Raw genomic sequence first — 23660 nt, 5'->3', positions numbered from 1 at the left:
TCCAGTGGGGTTGAAATTTTCTAAGCATTTCAAGAGCTTGTGTTTGTAAATTTTGTTATCTATCTGAGGTTTACTGTTCGGAGGGGAAATGTAATGTTATGTACTTGATCAGATTCTAAGTGTAAAAACAAACTTTTGTATTGAATTAAGTGATTCTATTGAGTCCTTCTGTAATTTACAAGAATAAATGTGATGTTGTATTCATTACCCCTCTGTATATCCTACGTGTCATTTATCATGGCTAAGGCTATCTTAACTATTGGAACACTTCTATATTATAGCTATTATTATGCCAGCCAATATTGTTTCGTTGATTGAAATCAATATTATACTTATCTAGCATAGCCAAAGTTATACCGGTCAATATAAAATTATTTTGATCAATATTAGTTTGCATTTTATAAGGATGTTAATTCAAAATCTGTTATTCGCTTAAATCTCCATCCTTAAATGTTTTTGTCCTTAGCTTGGACTTGGTCAAAAATTCAGTCCTTTTCACTTTATCATGTCCAGTTACTTACGTCGTTTTTCGAAGCTTCCTAGCTGGTGATTGGCTCTTCTTTGGGTGAGAGAATGTTAGAAGCGTACCCCGAGGTGTTACCAACCCCAGCGTGATCCGATCCGTCCTATCCAATATAAATGTTTTTTATGATGGTATGACACATACTTTTTCTGACCGCCACGTCACGTAGGCCTTTTGCCTTTCTCTTGTGATCCTCAACGTCTGTTGAGATAAAAGTGTTTTGATCTGACGATGGTTGTGTGCTTTTCAAACCCTAAACCCTTCATCTCCTTTTAAACTCTGTCCCTTCTTTTCTTTTCTCTAGAGTTCTTTTCTTGTTGCAGTCTTCAACCAAACCCTGTGCTCACCGTTTCTCGACGATCTTCTTTCTTGTTCTCAGAAAGTAATCTATTGTCTCACTAACCTATATTCTTGTCCATGGCTGAGGAAGCGATTGCTCCTTGGTACGGTCACATCTCTTCTTCTTTTGATAAAAATGCTAGGCTAACCATCCGTCGTCAGTATGAAATTCCCCGGGAGTACGACATCATAATCCCGAAACCAAATGATCATCCTCACCATCCCCCTGCTAATTGCGTGACCTTTTTCAAAGATCAGTTAATAGGAGGCTTAAGGTTTCCCATTCCTCCTTTCTTGATCGAAATAAGTCAGTATTTCGATATTCCTTTGCAACAATTTGCTCCTAATATTTTCATTATCTATGTGGTACTTACATGCTGTTTCGCTTGCGAGATATTCCTCCTACTCCTCAAAATTTCTTCATGTTCTCTTATCCCAAGTGTTCGGAACCTGGTGTTTTCTTGTTTCATTCACGGACTAAAATGGTTCTTTTTGAGGACATGCCTTCATCCCTCAAAACATAGAAATCCCGTTTTTTCTTTCTGAAGTTTCTAGGACCCATTCCTTGGTCTTATGCCTGAAAATCCTTCTTGCCTCCCTTGCCCGACGTTAAGGAGTTTCATCTTCATCCTTCCTTTCCTGTTTACTGTGAGAAGTTATTAAACCACCGACTTTCTATTCCCAAGTGGCTAAGAGTCGATCTCCTATACCTATTTGGCTTAAGTCCCGTCAAACCTGATACTCGAGTTCCTTTAGGTAACACCTTATTTCTTTCTTCTTATTTTTAACTAACTGAACTATTTTTCTTTTCTGTGTAGTGGATAGCTTCTATGATGCTTTGATTGACGAAGAACTACGTCTGGAAGAGGATGCAATTCGTGCAAAAGAAGCCGAACTTCTGGCTACTATTATTCCTCTTCCTTCAATCGAGGAGCTGGCTCCTTTAGCGGAGGCACCCAGTTCTTTGGGGGTTCTTGAAGCTCTTAAGGCTCCTGAAGGTCCTTCTACGGAGATCCTTGCTATTTCTCTACCCACCGTTACTTCCCCAATGGCTACTACTACTTCTTCATCTGCTCCTCTTCCCCTCATTGAACTCACATCTTCCGGTAGCCCCAATAAATCAATGGTTGAACTTGTTACCGGCAAACGTCCGGGGCGTAAACTTACCAGAATCCCTCCATCCAAAAGGAGGCTTGTCCTTCCGGCTGATGAACAGGTTTCAGAAGGTTTCATTCCTGCTGATCCTCCTTCTGACGATCCCACGTTGGCTGAACTCTACCCTTCTCTCACTTTTCCTGCTTCACCTTTCTCTAATGCCAGCGCTTCTGGTGATGTCTCTTTCACTTTTCCTCTATCTATTCCAACTTCTGGGTCTTTACCTTCCTCACTTTCTTCTTATTTAGTCTTTGCTCCTCCATCCATTCCTACTTCCTCCTTCTCTGCTGGTTCTTCTACTATCCCTATCCTCCCCATATTGTTAGGCGGTTCCTTCGCCGGCGCTTGGGATAAAGTTCGTCCTATTTTTGAAGAACTCAATACTCCTGAAGCAATCGACCGTTTCTCCCACAAGGAGAATCAGGTATATCTACTAACGTCTACTCTCTATTTCTTAGCGATTATCTTATGGTCTTTTATCATATTTCCAGCGATGGATAGAAAACATGGGTTTATCTCGACTGATGCATAATTTATATAATGAGAACAAGAAAGTAAAATATGAGAATGATCAGTTGAGACAACAAGTTACTGAGTTATCTTCTACCGTGTTTTCTGCTGCTGCCAAGAAGCAACTTGAAGCTCAGATTGAAAGTCTTCAAACACAATTCAAATCGGCTACGAACCTCAATCAAGAATTAACTTCCAAAATCGGCAAGCTAAAGGTTGGTTATGAAGCAGAATTGGCTGAAAAACTCAAAGCCCTGCAGCTGAAGGAAGATGAAATAACTTCCTTGAACACCTCCCTTGATTCAGTTAAAGTCGAGGTTTCTGTCAAAGAGGATGAACTGAAGACTTCCCAAACGGCTTTGGTGGTTTACAAAGAGAACGAAGATAATCGTTACAAGGACCGGGCCACCGCCATGATTGAATCTCCCGAATTCAATAGGCCGATCGTGAAGTCCATCTTATCAGTTTTTACTGCGGGAGCCAAAGGGGCGATTGAACAATTACGGGAGGAGAGCTACTTATCTCGTGACCCTCCTCCTAATTTCCTAAATCGTCGCAGACTCATAGAGAACAAACCTCCTGTCTATACCCTCAGTTGACTTTAGTTTGACTTTTAAATTCTTGTAACAAAAGGGGATCAAAACTTTGTGATGATAATCTGACAAACTTATGTAACGCTGATTAAACCCTTTTCATTGTAAATTTTACTCTTTCTCACGACAGTCATCTGTTTTAAATATGTCAAATGTCATTTGGCTGGTCATCCTACAACCTCACCTAACAGATGTTTTAGATTGTTCCCTCATGACCGGACGGTATATATCAAGGTTGATAAATACCGTCCGATATTTTATAGATTAGTTATATCTTGCCCGATTTAGCACAGTTCTATTATGATATTCTGCATATTGGTCGATTTATTTTACTTAATTGATTTACACTTATATCTTCATATGTCATTTTATGTATTAGTCAAGTCTTATATGGTTTTGTCAGAGTGTATATTATTTAACTCATTGTGATAAGCTTTTGGTCGATAAATTTGGGTGATCTTTGTCTCGGCCGATCTATCAGATCCGCCCGATTCATATCTATGGACCTCATCCGGTATCTTCTAACCAAGTCTCGTCTGTTAACTAATATCTGGTGCTCAACTTTTGTCTTTATTTTATTACACCAATACCCTAAACTTATGATTACTGGACTAATTTTTCTCTATATCCGTCAAGCTTTCTTAAGAATTGTTTCTAGGGAAACTTCACACATTTTTCGAGGTAGATTACTTAACTTTACCTCTTTCTCTTGATTTTATCCTTTAATACTATTACTCATTTATGATGATTGGAATTCTAAGTACCTTTTATTTTCTTCTTTCCTTCTGCTGTTTCTGTTTGGGGGTTTTAGCATAGGGACAGAAGAAAAACAAGGGTTTATGAAGTTTTCTTCCACTTTCCTCCATCTCTCATCCTCTTCCTTGATTCCTCTTTCTTTTATCGTCTCTCTATGGCAGCTTCTCCTCCTGCATGCTTTCTTTCGTGTGTTTCCAACCTTATAGATACAGAAGAAGTGAACTTACAGGCGACCTATGATTTTCCTTCTTATATAATTCGTCCCGCTTCTCATGAGGGTCCGCATCTTCCTCCTTTAGGGTGTATATCTATCTTCTGAGACCAAGTCCTACAAGGTTTTTGATTTCCTCTTCACCCTTTTTTCTGTAATGTTAGCCTTTATTTTAATATTCCACTCAACCAGTTTGTTCCTCAATCCTTTTCTATTCTCATGAGTTTTATTGGGGTATCTAAACTGTTAGATTTTCCCTTGTCTCCTCGTCTTTTTCATCACTTCTTCATTCCTCGTCGAGTAGATGTTGGTGTTTTTAAATTCCAATCTCGTCCCAAGGCTATTTTGTTCAACCAAATTCCTCCTCAGGGGGAATGGTATCACAAATTTTTCTATATGCGTCTCCCTTCTCCCCCTTCGTTTCCTATCCAATGGATACATGATTTACCTCCACTTCCTAGCACCCATGATCTTCTTAACGATCCCTTTGTTGCTTCTGCCCTACCTAAACTGAGAGGAGCCAAATTCAGCTTGCCGCGTCTAATTGTGGAGGGTTTAATGTTTCCTTTCTGAATAAGCAATATTGACACCCCTTTGGATGGATCTTTTGGTATGTATAAACATCTTGGTCCATATTTCCTGATTAATACATCTCTTCTATAACGGTGTTCAATTCCTAGTTTTCAGCTGATGCTCTTCTTCCAGCCTTTATGTACAAGAATCCTGCTATAACTAAGTCCTTCGTCAATACTCTTGGAGAAGAATTGTTACGCGACCGCCGATCTAATCCTAATTTTTCCACCTTGGGTTTACTATCTGCAGAAGAACAACCGGCAGAGGCTATCACAACCATGGAAAAGGAAGAAGAAGAGCCTTTTGTTGCTTTAGTTAAAAAGCCAAATCTTACTGAGGCTTCTCCCTTTAGTGATTTCTTTGGTACCTTCGTGCAAGCTCCTCTTGTTCCATCACCCATTTCTCTTGAGAGAGGTAAGGCACCGATAACTCCTACCCATATTATCTCCAATCCTTCTCTTAGGTTGATGAGACCCGGTCTACTTATCCCTTCTTCTTCTATTATTTCAGCTCCTTCTGCTTTTGCTTTTGAGATGGCCATTATCCCTTTTGTGTCTTCTGTGCCTCGTGCATTGGCTTTGCCTCCTTTGTCTTCTGGGCCTCGAGCAAAACGGACACCTTGCCGGAGATCTTCTCCCAGTGCCATTCCCTCGACTGTTAGTGTTCCCACAACTGCATCAGCTTCTCCCATACTGTCACCTTCTATTCCATCTAGTTCTTCCTCTGCTTCTCTTGCTTCGACTATTCCTTTTCCTTCTATTGCATCTTCTTCTTCTCTACCTCCTTCTTCCTCCATTCCTCGTCCTTTATTTAAATAGGCTGCGGGTTTACCTTCTCAATTGGGGCAACCCTCTGATCCACCTAGCTATGGTTCTTTGCAACTACAAGGTCTATTAGCCGAATCTTGGCTGTAGGGTTACGAACAACTAAGAGGCCTTAGTCTTCCACATCGAGCTGATCGCCATAGTCGTTAGGCAGTGACTGTAAGTATTTTTAGTTATATGTTATCAACTTTGTACCTTCATCTTTAACTTACATCATCCTTTTGTTTAGTTTCTTGCCTCAAGTCTGCATATCGACCAACTACTTATGGCTAAGGACCATGAGAACAATAAATTAAAAGCACAACTGGAGACATTGAAGGCTACTCTACCTTCTTCTAACAGCGATCTGGCTCAGTTGCAAGAGAAAGTGGCCTTACAAAATCAACAATTGGGGACCTTGAAACAGGAATTGGAGGAGTCCCAGCAATTATTGAAAGATAAAGAGCTTGCAAGAAGAACTCTAGAATTACAAGTGGATCGACTTCATTCTGGTCTTCGACTGGGGATTGCTTTAAAAGAGAAAGCTCTATTAGATGCTTCTCAAAAAAGTCTTATTTTAGAGAAAGTAGAGAAGCTTCATAATGCCTGTCTTTCTGACCAAGCTCAAGACTTAGCCTCTCATGATTTCATTATCCTATAGGAACAAGAGCAGAGGAAAGCTCAAGATGTTGAATTGTCACTGCTCCAGAAGGAATTGGAACAGCTTAAATCAGAAAAGGATGCTTTAAAGGAACAAAACACAAAACTGCAAGCTGATTTTCAAAGCTATAAGGAGCAAGAGAAGAGTCGATGGGAAGAGTGGCGTCTGGCTTATTTAAAGTCTTCAGCATTTGCTCAAGAATTTGTCCGTAGGATAGTAGGTGCTTTAAATCATTCAGTATCGGGAGTTCTTCGACAATTAAGAGAGGGTGGCTATCTACTCAAGGAACCTCCCCCTTCTTTCATAAGTCGTCGCAGGCTTAATGAAGAATTACCCACCGATTTAAAAGGTCCTTTTCTAGATGTATAAAAAGATCGTTCATGAAAGACTTGTAATAGAAGAACTGGTAATGAAAGGAAGTGTAATTAAAGCTTGGTAATTAAGTACTTGCGATGTATAGGAAATTTTTGATACTTACCTGCTTCTTTATTATGCTGGTTTGAGAATACCCCTTCTGAAATGCTTTTGAGCATTAAGTATAAACTTTATTCGAGAATTCCTTGCTCATCTGGTGAAGTTAAGCCTCGTCTTGATGAATCCTTCTGCAGATAACATCTGGTGTGCTTCATATTTCCAAAAGAATGCATAATTCCAAATGATTTCTGGATACAGAACTGTAGAAAACTCCTGAGTTTTGAGCTGAATATAATATTCCGGGCAATTTTATCTGAAGATTTTCATATGGATGGGCTTCCAGATAGAAAATGTGCCATATGCATAGAATCCCCCTTTTAATCTAGTATAAAATGCTAACCGATCTGGTGAATAAATCTATATAGCTCTGTATTTATCATGCCAATATAATCCCAATTAGTTATGCTCTGAAGTCTCCGGTTCTTTCCATGAAGACCTGTCCGAGTTACTTCATGCGATTTCCTGATCGACTACGTTTGGTGATAGTTTAAAGTCCCCGGTTCCTCCCATGAAGACCCGTCCGAGTTACTTCATGAGATTTCCCGATGTTCTGTGATAGTTTAAAGTCTCCGGTTCCTCCCCTGAAGACTCGTCCAAGTTATTTCATAAGATTTCCCGATCGACTATGTTCTGTGATGGTTTAAAGTCTCCGGTTCCTCTCATGAAGACCCGCCCGAGTTATTTCATGAGATTTCCTGATCGACTATGTTCTGTGATGGTTTAAAGTCTCCGGTTCCTCTCATAAAGACCCGTCCGAGTTACTTCATGAGATTTCCCGATCGATTATGTTCTGTGATGGTTTAAAGTCTCCGGTTCCTCTCATGAAGACCCGTCCGGGTTATTTCATGAGATTTCCTGATCGACTATGTTCTGTGATGGTTTAAAGTCTCCGGTTCCTCTCATGAAGACCCGTCCGAGCTATTTCATGAGATTTCCCGATCGACTATGTTCTGTGATAGTTTAAAGTCTCTGGTTCCTCTCATGAAGACCCGTCCGGGTTATTTCATGAGATTTCCCGATCGACTATGTTCTGTGATGGTTTAAAGTCTCTGGTTCCTCTCATGAAGACCCGTCCGGGTTATTTCATGAGATTTCCCGATCGACTATGTTCTGTGATGGTTTAAAGTCTCCGGTTCCTCTCATGAAAACCCGTCTGAGTTATTTCATGAGATTTCCCGATCGACTATGTTCTGTGATGGTTTAAAGTCTCTGGTTCCTCTCATGAAGACTCGTCCGAGTTATTTCATGAGATTTCTCGATCGACTATGTTCTGTGATGGTTTAAAGTCTCCGGTTCCTCTCATGAAGACCCGTCCGGGTTATTTCATGAGATTTCCCGATCGACTATGTTCTGTGATGGTTTAAAGTCTCCAGTTCCTCCTATGAAGACCCTTCCGAGCTATTTCATGAGATTTCCTGATCGACTATGTTCTGTGATGGTTTAAAGTCTCTGGTTCCTCTCATGAAGACCCGTCCGGGTTATTTCATGAGATTTCCCGATCGACTATGTTCATTGAAAAATTATGATTGCACTGACCTTATGATAATTAAAATTTCTGGCCTCTTCAGGGGAGGGGGAAGGTCGAATAAGTCTTTAAGATTCCCCCCTGTTGATTGCTCGAACATAGATTATAAAAATTCTGTCAATACTGGTCAATCTATATGAGCCACCTTTATTTTTGTGGCGGTATTCGCCTTGTATTGCATTTATTGAAAGAAATGGAGTACATAAACTGTGAGAATACTTGTCTTCTTTTCGTTGGAAACTTACTTCAGATAATTATGGTTTGTTCCCTTTGACATATTTTTAAGTAGCATGATCTTTGTTAAATCCGGTAGGGTTGTAAATGATTTACACTCCAGGGACGTTCCAGAATTCTTCCTTCAGCATTTTGGAGATAATATGAGTCTGATGCAAGCTTTTCCACCACTTTGTAGAGTCCACCCCATTGTGGTGCCAACTTACTAACATCCCCGACAGGTTTAATACGTTTCCATACTAACTCTCATACTTGGAAAAATATGGGGATGACCCTTTTGTTGTAATTTTGTCTTATTCTTTGTCGGTATGATACAAGACGAGCAGCAGCTTTATCTCTGATTTCTCCTATCAAATCCAGCTCCATGAGTCGCCGACCTTCATTATCTGCATCATATAATTGCCTTCTATCAGATTCTATTCCCACTTCAATGGGAATTATTGCTTCTCCTCCATAAACTAATTGAAAGGGAGTGATGCCTGTAGCTTCTCGAGGTGTAGTACGATATGCCCAAAGAACGCTGGGTAACTCATCTACCCAGCTACCTCCAACATGATCAAGTTTGATTTTTAAACCTCTTATAATTTCTCTATTGGTTACTTCCACTTGACCATTACTCTGTGGATAAGCTACAGAGGTAAAGGCTTGAGTAATGCCGTAACTCTCGCACCAAGCTAGAATTCTATCCCCTTGAAATTGCCTTCCATTATCAGAGACTAATTTATGAGGAATGCCAAATCTACATATAATATTTTTCCACAGAAATTTAATAACTGCATCTTCAGTAACCCGGGCAAGTGGTTCTGCTTCTACCCATTTGGAAAAATAATCTACTGCTACCAATAAAAATCTTCTTTGTGCAGCAGCCATAGGAAAGAGACCTACTATGTCCATGCCCCTCTGATCAAAGGGACATGAGACTATAGAGGTTTTCAACAATTGTGTGGGATGATACGAAATATTTTGATGTTTCTGGCAAGACATACAAGTTCTTACCAATTTGTTGATGTCTTCATGTAGACTAGGCCAAAAATATCCTGCTAATAAGATTTTTCGGGCCAATGATCTCCCTCCTATATGACTACCACATGAACCTTGATGGACTTCCTGTAGGATAAACTGTGTATCTTCTGTACCAATACACTTGAGCAAAGGTCTAGAAAAAGCTCTTTTATATAACTGCTCTCCTACCATAGTGTACTGAGCAGCTCTCTTCTTAAATACCCTTGCTTGTTCTGTATTACTGGGAAGAATACCTTGTTGTAAATATAATATGATTTGAGCCCTCCAATCACCTTGAATTTCTGCTTCAGTCTGTCTTTCAATACAGGATATTAACAGAGTTTGTTCTACGGGCCGATCTAGACTCCATGGTACTATAGCAGAGGCCAGCTTAGCCAATTCATCTGCTACCTGATTTTCAGATCGAGGAACCTTTTGTATATTTACTTCTTGGAACTGAGATTTCAACTTATCAAATGCTTCAGCATATAACCGGAGTCTGTCATTATTAATTTCAAAATTGCCAGATAGTTGTTGGGATGCCAACTGAGAATCAAAATAGATGAGAACTCGAGCTGCCCCTATATGCTGAGCGGCCTGTAATCCTGCTATCAGGGCTTCATATTCTGCTTCATTGTTAGTAGCTCTATAATTCAATCTGACAGAGAGTTGAAGTCTGTCTTCCCTTGGAGATATAAGAAGAACGCCAATTCCACTACCTTGTCTAGTTAAGGAGCCATCTACATAAACTTTCCAAATGTTTTCTTCCTCAGGGCCTTGAACTTCTATGATGAAGTCTGCCAGAGCTTGTGCTTTGATGGCTGATCGAGGTTGATATTGGATGTCATGTTCTCCAAGTTCAGTTGTCCATTTGATCAACCGACCTGATGCCTCTGGGTTGAGTAACACCCGTCCCAGAGTATTGTTGGTTAATACAATAATTTCATGCGCTAAGAAATATGGGCGCAACCTTCGAGCGGTCAAGACTAGTGCATAAGCCAACTTTTCTAGTGTAGTATATCTACACTCAGCTCCTTTTAATAAATGGCTAGAAAAATATACAGGTTGTTGCTCTTTTCCTTCTTGTCTGACTAATACAGAGCCTACAGCATTTTCATTAGCCGACAAATATACCCAAAGAGTCTCTCCTACTATAGGCTTAGCTAATACAGGGAGAGTAGACAAATAATCTTTTAATTATTGGAAAGCCTTATCACATTCCTCATTCCACTGAAATTTATTGGTTTTTCTGAGTATTTTAAAGAAATAAAAACTACGATCGACCGACCTGGAGATAAACCTAGACAAGGCTGTAATCCGACCGGTCAATCTTTGGGCTTCTCTCATGTTACGCGGTGGCTCCATGTTCTGAAGTGCCTTAACCTTGCTCGGGTTGGCTTCTATGTAACGACCCAATTTTTCCTATTTCAAGTTCTAAAAGTCCATAAAAATATTTGGAAACACTTTTAAAATATTCTAGAGATTTTTTTTTATTGTAACGACCTTGCCCTCTTGGCCCATTTGGCGGCCCATTTGGCGACCCTTGGGTCGTCGACCGTTGGCCCTTATGTCGTCGGCCCATTTGGCGACCTCTCATGTCGTCGACCGACGACCCTTGGCCGTGCCATTACTCACTAGGACTTTCCACCCCTGGCCAGTGGATTTTTGCCTCCCCCAGGATTCGAACTCTAAACCTCCAGGCTTAATTATTAGAGTTTATTCGTTGGTCGATGACATGAGAGGTCGCCAAATGGGCCGATGACATAAGGGCCGACGGTCGACGACCCAAGGGCCGCCAAATGGGCCGCCAAATGGGCCAAGAGGGTCGGGTCGTTACAATAAAAAGGCGCCTTTTTATTGTAACGACCCGACCCTCTTGGCCCATTTGGTGACCCTTGGGTCGTCGACCGTCGGCCCTTATGTCGTGGGTCCATTTGGCGACCTCTCATGTCATCGACGTTACTCACTAGGACTTTCCACCCCTGGCCAGTGGATTTTTGCCTCCCCCAGGATTCGAACTCTAAACCTCCAGGCTTAAGTATTAGAGTTTATGAATCCTGGTAACCAAGTGAGATCATCTCACTTGGTTACCAGGATTCATAAACTCTAATACTTAAGCCTGGAGGTTTAGAGTTCGAATCCTGGGGAAGGCAAAAATCCACTGGCCAGGGGTGGAAAGTCCTAGTGAGTAACGACACGGCCAAGGGTCATCGGTCGACGACATGAGAGGTCGCCAAATGGGCCGACGACATAAGGGTCGACGGTCAACGACCCAAGGGTCGCCAAATGGGCCAAGAGGGCTGGGTCATTACATTCTATCCCCCGTTCGGACACCATATATCCCAGGAATTTTCCTCCCTTCACGCTGAATAAACATTTGCTCGGGTTTAACTTGAGACCATATTGTCTCAACGTCTTGCAGGTCTCCTCTACATCCTTGCACATATCAGCAGCTTGAAGAGATTTAATTAAGATATCATCAACATATACTTTCATATTTCTACCAATCTGCTTCTGGAAGACCTTATTCATAAGCCTTTGATAGGTTGCTACTGCATTTTTTAGTCCGAAGGGCATAACATTATAACAATAAGTACCTTCAGATGTTATGAAACTGACCTTTTCTTGATCCTCTTTAGCTAAGGGAACTTGATGATAAGCTTGATAAGCGTCTAGTATAGAAATATATTCACATCCAGCAGTGGAGTCTACCAATTGATCGATCCTGGGTAACGGATAATAATCTTTTGGGCAAGCCTTGTTGAGATCCTAGAAATCAATACACACTAGCCATTTGTTTCCCGGCTTAGAGACTAACACCACATTAGCTAACCAGCTAGGGAATTGTACCTCCCTAATATAACCAACCTCCATAAGTTTAGTTATTTCTTCCTTGATGATTTAGTTATGTTCCGCGCTAAAATTTCTCTTTTTTTGCATGACCGGGCGGGCATCTGGGAAGACATGCAAAGCATGCTCCATGATTGCGGGAGAAACGCCCGAGACTTCTTTGGGCGTCCAGGCGAATACATCATTGTTCCTCTTCAGGCATTGTACCAGTTCAGCTTTCAGAGTGGGATCCAGATCAGCCGCAATATATATCGTAGCTTCAGGTCGACCGGTCTGGATCTGAACTTCTTCCTTTTCTTCATAAACCAAAACAGACTGCTTTTCCTGAATGACATTAACTTCCATTCTTTGAATTTTTCGGGCAGTGTTAGCTTCAGCCCGAACTATCTCTACGTAACATTTTCGGGTTGTCTTTTGATCACCTCGCACTTCCCCAACTTGGTCGTCCACAGGAAATTTAATTTTCTGACAAAAAGTAGAAACGACCGCCCTAAACTCATTCAAGGCAGGTCGACCCAGTATCACATTATAAGAGGATGGAGTGTCTACTACCATGAAATAAGATCTCCTTGTTCTCATCAGAGGCTCCTCTCCTAGAGATATGACCAACTTTATTTGACCCATCGGTTGTACTTCATTGCATGTGAATCCATATAGGGGTGTGACCATCTGCTAAAGTTCACTTGGATCAATTTGTAATTGATCGAAAGCCTTCTTGAATATAATATTGATAGAACTGCCTGTGTTTATGAAGGTACGAGAAATGGTGTAGTTGGCTATCACGGCTTTGATAATTAGGGCATCATCATGGGGTATTTCTACCACCTCAAGATCTCTAGGCCCAAAACTTATCTCGGGATCGACCGCTCGTTCCAATGTACACCCCACGGCATGAATTTTCAATCTTCGAGCGTGCGCTTTTCTGGCCCTATTAGAATCCCCATCAGTGGGTCTACCTGCAATCATATTGTTATTGCCCCGGGCGGCATTACTCCTGTTTTCTTCCTGCCGAGTCGTTATAGCTTCAGAAGGTGCTTTCTCTGATACTTGGCTTGTACCGGCCGGGACTGGCAGTGCATCCTGCTGAGGCTCAACCGGGCGATATTCTAACTTGAGTGGGCTTTGCTGCCTGGGGTACTGCTGCCGATAATAATTTTGCCTTTGATATCGCTCCCTATTAGCTCGTTTATTTCTTAAAACAAAACAATCTTCAGTATGATGATTGCTAGTTTTATGATAAGTGCACCATCTCCTTGGTGCCTCGGGCTGTATCTCTACGTGTTGTACGGCTTGCGGGCGATATTCTGGTTGACGGTGAGGCGGATGAGCTGCTCTAGGCCCTCTTGCTGGAGGAACAGGGGCCAGAGCTTTCTCCTTAACGTGGATAGGAGAAGAGGTAGCACCCTCCTTCCTACGAGCGGCTTGAGCCTCCTCCACATTAATGAATTCAGTAGCGCGCTCAATCAAGGAATCAAAATTAACAGGAGGATTTCTTACTAAATCCTTAAAGAAATCATTATCATTTAAACCTTGAGAAAAAGCACTCACTAACATTTCTGTGGTAGCATTAGGTACATCGATGACTACCTGATTGAATCTTTTGATGTACGCTCAGATGGATTCTTTGGAGGCTTGTTTAATTGAAAATAGACTCCAAGGAGTCTTATGATATCTTTTGTTGCTGGAAAAATGGTGTAGAAAAACTTTCTTGAAGTCTTTAAATTTACGAATAGACTTCTCTGGCAATCTCTTGAACCAGCGCTGTGCGGCTCCTCCGAGGGTAGTAAGAAACATTCGATACTTTACTCCGTCAGAGAATTGTTGTAATAATGCTACGTTCTCGAATTTCAACAGATGATCTTCTGGATCTGTTGTTCCAGTGTATTTGCCAATCTGGAGATTTTGATACCACTTAGGAAGCGGATCATCCAATACACTCTGAGAGAATGGGGAAATGACTTTCTCTGGCGAGCTATCGCTAGTTATCATTTTGATCTTACGCTTTTCTTTGTCTGGTACTTCGCCAGAGGATTCTTGGAACATGAGCCTCCTACCCCCTTGCTCCATGGGAGTGCGAAGAAAGGCTCGTGGACGTCTTGTCGGAGAAATAGCAGCAGGAGGAAATTACGCCTGTTCATCTTCTTCTAGTTCCTTTCCTTTTCGATGCTCAGTAGTTGAAATCGCCGGATTATGAGCCGTTGGCAGAGTAGCTCCCGTGTGAGCCTGAAGTTGTTGTTGTTGTTGTAAGGCTTTTTGTACGTGAGACTTGATGAGGAAATCCAAATCCTCACGACTAATAGTAAGTAGGTTTTATTTTCCGGCCTCTTCCATCTTGTAGTCTCAGATTCAGGTGAGATTCCCACAGACGACGCCAAATTTGATCCTGTCTGAGAAGCTGGACAAGACGGAGATCCGGAAGAAGAAACCCACTGTTGATGTAGAAGAAAACCTAGAGAACGCCGATCCGAGAAACCCAAAGCGGATCGGGAAGAGTGGGATCACCGAATGCCCTCCTTATACGAAGATCCGATGCCGAGAAAGAAATCCAACCGAAGAGCCACCCAGCTTCGGAGCTTCCAAGACCTCCTGCGTACAAGAGATCAGCCAACACTATCGTCAATGACCTAAGACCGGGGTGAGAATCCCTGGCTAGGCCCTCCGACGCTCAAGTTAGTGATCTCTCTTAGGTGTGGAAGAAGAAGGAGAAGATGAACAGTAGCTGGAAATTAGGGTTATGAATGCGCACAATGATGTGAACTTACCTAGCCAACGGAGAGGATTCCCCTTTTTATACCACTTCAGATAACCTCCATAGTCATGAAGTGGAACCCGGTTTGTTAGAGTTTGTTATGAGATGACGTCAGCTACGTACTCGTGGTGAATGACTTTTTAAGGAATCTTCCTTGCACCCCAGATGTACATTTTTTGTCGTTTAACACCTACAAAACAATCTAAAAACATATTTCCCGCCAAAATATATAATATCCTGTCATATAGTCACATATTGTAGATATCTTCATTAAGTATCTTATTTGAAATATTTACCTGTCTTATGAGTCTGTTTAAAGTGTTTCTATCGTTTCTTCCCGCCCACTCCTGCTTCTATTATATCATGGATAGCTCACCGTTCCTTATATCGATTAAAGTTAAATCATGACTAGGTTTAGTTAATGATTATTATTATTCCTCATGAGGCTTCTATCCGCGCCCTTCTATGTTAATTATCCTAAGTAACATTAGATTATATTTTATTGAGTATCTTTTCAGGGTATCGGTCGACCTGCTGGTATTGGCTTTTCTTCTCATAGGCATGTCTCGGCCGATAGTAGCCTACCTCCCTTGAGGTATATGCTTATCGGTGTGGGTCTACCTCCTTGGAGGCATATCTCGACCGATATTGGTCTTCTCTTCTAAGAGCATGTCTCGATCGATGTTGGCCTACCTCCTTTGAGGCATGTCCCGGTCGATATTAGCCTACCTCCTTTCCTTGGAGGCATATCCCGACCGATATTGGTCTTCTCTTCTAAGAGTATGTCTCGATCGATATTGACATATCTCCTTTGAGGCATGTCTCGGCCGATATTAGCCTACCTCCTTTAGGGCCTATTCCGGCCGAGATTAACCTACCTCCTTCGAGGTATATCCCGGACGATATTAGCCTATCTCCTTTAGGGCATATTCCGGCCGAGATTAGCCTACCTCTTTCGAGGTATATCCCGGCCGATATTAGCCTACCTCCTTTCCTTGGAGGCATATCCTGACCGATATTGGTCTTCTCTTCTAAGAGTATGTCTCGATCGATATTGACCTATCTCCTTTGAGGCATGTCCCGGCTGATATTAGCCTACCTCCTTTAGGGCCTATTCCGGCCGAGATTAGCCTACCTCCTTCGAGGTATATCTCGGACGATATTAGCCTATCTCCTTTAGGGCATATTCCGGCCGAGATTAGCCTACCTCCTTCGAGGTATATCCCGGCCGATATTAGCCTATCTCCTTGGTTTGATTACCTCCTTTCCTTTCCTTATTGGGGACCCATGAAACCTAACCCATATCAAAAGCCATCATACTTCTTATCATGTCTTTTAGGATTCAATTGTGACGCTCAGCTACACCGTTCTGACTGGGCATACCAAGCATAGTATACTGAGGTACAATTCCACACTAAGTAAGGTAATTTGCAAAAGGTCTTGGACGTTGTTCACCTGATCCATCAGATCGACTGTAATATTCACCTCCATGGTCGGATCGGACAACTTTAATTTTCTTACCTAATTAAAGTTCAATTTCGGCTTTGAAAATTTTGAACATATCTAAAGATTGTGATTTCTCATGAATAAGGTACAGATAGTCAAATCTAGAATAGTCATCTATGAAGCTAATAAAATCTGTGTGTCTATTCTAAGATGCCTTAGGAAATGGTCCACAAATATCCGTATGTATTAACTCCAAAACATCACTATAATGGCTAGCCCCCTTATACCTTTTGTTAGTAGTCTTCCCCTTGATACACTCTATGCAGACATCAAATTCTGACAGGTCAAGGGAATCGAGAATTCCATGTGACATTAACCTTTCTAGACGTTGTTGGGATATATATCTTAAATACCTATGCCACAACATGGAAGAATTTTCGTTGGTCAATTTACGTTTCGTACCTATACTGTGCATTATTACATTGTCAACCGTAGGAGTAAAGGTGTTCAATTTATAAAGCTTATCAACCAAGGAACCATTACCAACCTGTTGGTTGCTACTCGAGATACTGTTCTAGTTCCTCTGTACAAAAATTTTATACAAGTATAGAACTATCCTAGCTACCCATGTGCTCTACTGAAGTTAAATTTGGATTGCAAACGATGCTTAACATTATTAATCCAAATTGTCCTTCAGAAGTTAAACTTAGATTGAAAACGAAACTTAACATTCTTACTCCAAGTTTAACCGATGTGATCTTCCTAAGTTAAACCATATTACAGAAGTTAATCAAACATCTATTTCAAAGATCGGCTTCCAGGTTAAACATGGCGAGGCATTAGGCCTTCTTGGGCATGGGATCATCCACCACTTCCTAGACAAAGCCTTTTAAAGAAATCGGATATTTAACTTCTTATAGTAAACTAGGTTTAACTACAGAGACCTCAATAGAAACACAATATCGAAACATGAAATTGAAAAATAAAATCGATAACAAAACGATAACCTAAAACCGATAACCTCTTGTGTTTGGTTTTTCAAGATCTATACAAAAGATAAACTAGTTATGATGCGGAAACTAATAACTAGTTATACCTTTTGTAGCTTATAGATCTCTTGATCTTCTATTGTATTCCTCTCCTTCTCTTAGATGTCGTGTGGGTGACAATCTTCCAAGAGAAATCCACCCAAGGCTTCTTCTTCCTTCCAAGCTTTCGGCCACCAAAAGGATGTCACAAGTAGAGAGCTTCCTTTCTCTTCTTCTTCACCTCCAAGAATCCGGCCACCAATTGGAACTCCAAGCTAGGTGCCACCGGCCACAAGGAAAAAAAAGAAAGGAAGAAGATGATGAAGAGGGCCGGCCACCAAGGAAGAGAAGAGGAGAATAGAAGATGTGTTGTGTAACCATAAGGCACCACCTCCCCTTCTTTTATAATCCTGGGTGAATGTAAAAAAGGAAAGTTTAAAAACAAAATTAAAACTTCCTTTAATTCCCTTATCATGGTCGGCCACATCCTCTTCATCAAACAAGGAAAGATTTTAAACAAAAATTAAAATCTCTCTTTAATATCCCTTTTGTGAATTGCTATAAAAGGCATGTTTTATAAAATTAAACTCTTCTCTTTTAAATCATTTTGTGGATGTCTATAAAAGAAAAGATTTAAAATAAAACTCCTTTTATATCATGGTTACAAAAAGGAAAGTTTAAAATTAAAATATTTCTTTTAAACATTATAGATAACTACAAATAAGGAAAGATTTCAAATCTCTCTTTTAATCCTTTGTAGAAAGCTATAAAAGAAAAGATTTTAAAATTTAAAACTCTCTTTTAAAACCATGTGGAAAACATCATAAAAGGAAAGTTTTTAACAAAATAAAAACTCCCTTTTATTTCCTTTTGTGATCGATCTAAAAAAGAAAAGTTTTATAATTAAAATCATCCTTTTAAATCCTTTTAATGGATCTCTATAAAAGGAAAGATTTAACAAAAAATAAAACTCCTTTTCTATGTGTGGCCGGCCCCCTTACTTGGACACCAAGCAAGGCTTGGCCGGCCCTAGCTTGGGTTTTAAGAAGCTAGGCTTCGGGTGGATATATGGCTTCATACAAGAGGCTACAATAGGGACCAAGAGGAGGAATTGGTTTTGGCCTCCCGATGAGCTTGAGATCCCCGTGTTCACCCCAAACACCTAACTCAAGTTCATCAATAATAACTCATATCACTAAAGAGTTATTATTGCACTACTGTATCAATCCCACATTACAATATGGGCTCCTTCTTATCATGAGTGTGTTAGTCTCCCTATGTTTAAGATATCGAATGCCCACAAATTAAATGAGTTACTGACAACTCACTTAATTAATATTTAGCTCCAAGAGTAATACCACTCAACCTCATTGTCATGTCGGATTAAGTCCACCTGTAGGGTTTACACGACAATCCTTATGAGCTCCTCTTTGGGACATCATCAACCTAGATCACTAGGACACAGTTTCATTCTATAATCAACAACACACCATATAAATAATATCATTTCCCAACTTATCGGGCCTATTGATTTAACGAACTAAATCTCACCCTTTGATAAATTAAAGAAGTAAATATTAAGTATACATGCTTATTATTATATTATGATTAAGAGTACGCACTTCCATAATAACAGAGGTCCTGTTCTTTTTTACAGTCAGTATAAAAAGAACAACCTCAAATGGTCCTGCTCAATACACTCAGAGTGTACTAGTGTAATTTTATAGTCAAGATAAACTAATACCAAATTATACTACAACCATTCCAATGGTTTGTCCCATTCCATCTTGATTGTGAGCAACTATTTATAGTTTATAAGGAACTGATAACATGATCTTCTATGTGACACCACACATCATGTTATCTTCAATATAAATTAAATGAACAACTACATTTAGCATATAAATGTAGACATTTGACCAATGTGATTTTTATTTCAAAATAAATGTTTATACAAAAAGCTAGACTTTTAGTATACATTATAACAATATCTCACTTATACTAAAAGACTATGTTGCCATAAATGCTGCCATACATCTGATTCTCATCCCCTCAACATGCCGATAAAAAACTTTCGCCAGAAGAGCCTTAGTGAAAGGATCTGCCAAGTTATAAAATTAATCTCTCTCTTTTAAAACATGTAGACAACTATAAAAAATGAAAGATTAATTAAAACTTCTCCTTTTAAATCATGGTACAAAAAAAAGGAAAGTTTTATCAAAAATTAAAATCTCTCTTTTAAACATTATAGATAACTACAAATAAGGAAAGATTTTAAAAAAATTAAAATCTCTCTTTAATCTTTTGTAGATTGATATAAAAGGAAAGATTTTAAAATTTTAAAACTCTCTTTTAAAACCATGAGGATGTCTATAAAAGAAAAATTTTTAAATAAAATTTCTCTTTTAAATCCCTTCATGAATGGCTCCAAAAGGAAAGATTTTAACAAAAATTAAAATCTCCTTTAATCCTATTCCTATGGTCGGCCCCATGCTTGGTGACCAAGCATGGCTTGGCCGACCACTATTTGAGCTTCAAGCCATTGCTTGGCCGGCCCCCTTGCTCCAAGCAAGGTTGTGTCCGGTCCATTACTTGGATAAGAAGTGGACTTAGTGGATACAAGGTTTTATAGAGGCTACAACAGGGACCGAGAGGAGAAATTAGTTTTGGTCTCCCGATGAGCTTGAGCTTCCTGTGTTCGCCCTGAACACCCAACTCAAGTTCATCAATAATAACTCATACCACTAAAGAGTTATTATTGAACTACCGCACCAATCTCAAATTACATTATGGGCTCCTTCTATTATGAGCGTGTTATTCTCCCTATGTTTAAGATATCGAATGCCCACTAATTAAATGAGTTACTGACAACTCACTTAATTAATATCTAGCTCCAACAGTAGTAGCACTCAACTTCATTGTCATGCCAGACTAGGTTCACCTGTAGGGTTTACATGACAATCTTTATGAGATCCTTAAGGGGACATCATCAACCTAGATTACTAGGACACAGTTTCGTTCTATAATCAACAATACACCATATAAATGATATCATTTCCCAACTTATTGGGTCTATTGATTTAACGAGCTAAATCACACCCTTTGATAAATTAAAGAAATAAATATCAAATATACATGCTTGTTATTATATCATGATTAAGAGCACACACTTCCATGATAACAGAGGTTTTGTTCTCTTATATAGTCAGTATAAAAAGAAACTACCTCAAATGGTGCTGCTCAATACACTCATATTGTACTAGTATAATTTTATAGTCTAGATAAACTAATACCAAATTACACTACAACCACTCCAATGGTTTGTCCATTCCATCTTGGTTGTGAGCTACTATTTATAATTTATAAGATCTGATAACATGATCTTCTGTGTGTCTCCTCACACCATGTTATCTATAATATAAATTAAATGGATAACTACACTTAGCATAAATGTAGACATTTGACCAATGTGATTCTTATTTCTAAATAAATGTTTATACAAAAAGCTAGGCTTTTAGTATACATTATAACAATATCTCACTTATACTAAAAGACTATGCTGTGATATACCCTGCCATACATCTGATTCCCAACCCCTCAACATGCCCATCAAAAGCTCTTTCCTTAAGGGTCTTAGTGAAAGGATCTTCCAGGTTATCATTTGATGCAATCTAGGTGAAAACAACTTCTCCTCATTTATACGATGTCTTTTATTAGGTGGTACTTGCGCTCAATGTGTTTACTCACCATATGGGCTCGTGGTTCCTTTGAGTTTGCTACTGCACCACTATTATCACAATAAATTATAATAAATTTGGGCAAACCAGGAATCATACCTAAGTTCATCATGAAATTTCTGAGTCATATAACTTCTATGACTGCCTCAGATGCTGCCATATACTCAGCTTCCATAGTGGAGTCCGAAAAAGCACCCATGCTTAACACTCCTTCATATTTATGACTTCACTTCCTAAAGTAAACACAAAACCCCGAGGTTGACTTACTATTGTCCCTATCAGATTAGAAATCTGAATCCGTGTAACCCACAGGGAGCAAATCATCTGCTTGGTAAACCAACATATAATCTCTAGTCCTTCTCAAGTACTCTTAGGGTTAGAAAAAATCCTGAAAATCCCGACCCTTCCCGAATCCCATCCCATTTTCGACTTGAAAATATCCCGACCCGATATTTTCCCGACCCGAAGGTTCGGGATGTTTCCCATCCTGATCACTATCAGGAAAGGGATCGGGAAATTTTTTTTCTCCCAACGGGAATCCCATCCTGACCCGATCATATTATAATATTATTTTTTATATTAAAAATATTATTTTTTATATTAAAAATATTATTTTTTATATTAAAAATATTATTTTTATATTATTTTTTTATATTTTAAGCATCTAACCATTATATTTATTTTTGTTTCTCTCTATTTTTTTATACTTCATCATAATTTTGTTTCTAAATAATTTATTGACACTATGTGAAAAAGATAGTCAGTTAGTTTATGAAAACTGATAAAATGATATAAAGAATAATTTTTGTGATCTTTTTTCTGCAAATTGAATCCAAGCATTTCTAAGGACTAAGGTCATCATATCATCAATTCATTATTGATACAATGACTGACATGATAACTTTTATTTTTGGATTTTCTTGTATTAGGTATAAAGTATAAACTAAGTAGTAGTTTTAGTTTTTTTTATTATTAGTTTTAATATATTTATGATGTCCTAGGAAGATATTTTAGTTTTTAATGGTTATATACCACGAAATCATTTTAATTTATTTGTATTATACTAAAAAATTGTTTGAGTCTCCATAGATTTTTTTTGTAAACAAAATATTTTTCGGGATATTCTTATGGGTCCCTACCCGATACCGAATATTCAGGATCCCGAACATTCGAGCCCCGACACTTTTCGGGTACGGGATCGGGAAAAAAAAATCCCAATTCTCATCGGGACGGGTATTGGGAAAGGGGGTTACGGGACGGGTCCCGACCCGATCCCACCCCTAGGTACTCTTATATGCTTTACAGTAGTCCAATATCCCTGTCCTGGATTACTTTGATATCTGCTAACCATGCCCACGGCAAAACAGATATCCGAACTTATGCATAACATAGCATACATTAGGCTTCCTTCGACTGAAGAATAAGGAACTGCCTTCATTTCTTCTATCTTTTTTGATATCTTCGGAGACATCTCTTTAGATAAAGATACTCCATGCCGAAAAAGTAGAAAAACTTTCTTAGAGTCTTGCATGCTAAAACGATCTAGGATTGTATCAATATATGAAGCTTGGGATAAGCACAACATTCTTTTCTTGCAATCCCTTATTACTTTGATCCCGAGAATATGTGCACATTCTCCCAAGTCCTTCATATCGAATTACTTGGACAACCATACCCTTACTTCCGACAACACTTTGATATTGTTACCAACTATCAAAAATGCCATCTACATATAGTACAAGAAATACCACCACGATTTAATCACTCTTCTTGTATACACAAGACTCATCCGGACACTGAATAAATCCATAAGACTAGATTAATCCGGGTGTTCCAAGACTCGAAGCTTGCTTCAATCCATAAATGGATCATTTGAGCTTACAAACAAGATGCTCTTTGCCCTTTTACAATGAACCCCTCTAGTTGCTTTATATGGATGTTTTCTTCAAGATTTCCATTAAGGAAAGCTGTCTTGACATCCATTTTACCTAACCTCATAATCCATATGAGAAGCAATAGATAAAAGTATCCGGATAGACTTAAGCATAGTTACCGGCGAAAAGGTTTCCTCATAATCGATTCCCTCTTTCTTTTTCTGAGTATATCCTTTTGCAACAAGCCTTACTTTGAAAGTTTTCACCTTCCCATCTGTCTCTCTTTTTCTTTTGTAGATCCAATAGCTTTTACACTATTCTACTAGCAACCATACTTTGTTAAAATACTTAGATTATATTAATTGCTCTTTGCCAAGATGCTATATTTTTATCTTGGAGTGCTTCGTCATATGTCCGGGGATCAGGTTCATGTTCACCGGGGATCAAGTCCAAAGACTCCCAAAACATGAATCTTTCAGGTTTCCTATCAACCCTCTCAGTACAACGAGGCACTGTCTGTAATTGTGCATCATTTGTGATACGTGTTGTAGTTTCTTGTGATATTTCATCTTGCACTGTTGGTACTAAAGTAGGCATGTCCTTTATTATTTCCTTAA

At 39.4% G+C, this 23660-nt stretch overlaps 1 protein-coding gene across 1 annotated transcript in view; it reads left to right on the top strand.

Annotated features, from left to right (window-relative positions):
- LOC122004419 (receptor-like protein EIX2) overlaps positions 1-2869 on the top strand; it is a 40576-nt gene extending 37707 nt beyond the window's left edge. Inside the window, exons 2-5 of the mRNA XM_042559310.1 lie at positions 1714-2190; positions 2344-2441; positions 2509-2742; positions 2834-2869. Of these exons, the coding sequence (XP_042415244.1) occupies positions 1714-2190; positions 2344-2441; positions 2509-2742; positions 2834-2869 (845 nt within the window). The remainder of the gene's footprint in view (positions 1-1713; positions 2191-2343; positions 2442-2508; positions 2743-2833) is intronic.
- The last annotated feature ends 20791 nt before the right edge of the window (positions 2870-23660 follow it).

The sequence above is a fragment of the Zingiber officinale genome, chromosome 7B (assembly GCF_018446385.1).
Source record: "Zingiber officinale cultivar Zhangliang chromosome 7B, Zo_v1.1, whole genome shotgun sequence".
Taxonomy (NCBI): domain Eukaryota; kingdom Viridiplantae; phylum Streptophyta; class Magnoliopsida; order Zingiberales; family Zingiberaceae; genus Zingiber; species Zingiber officinale.
Note: the sequence above shows the minus strand (reverse complement) of the source record. Positions and strands in the feature narration are given on the sequence as shown.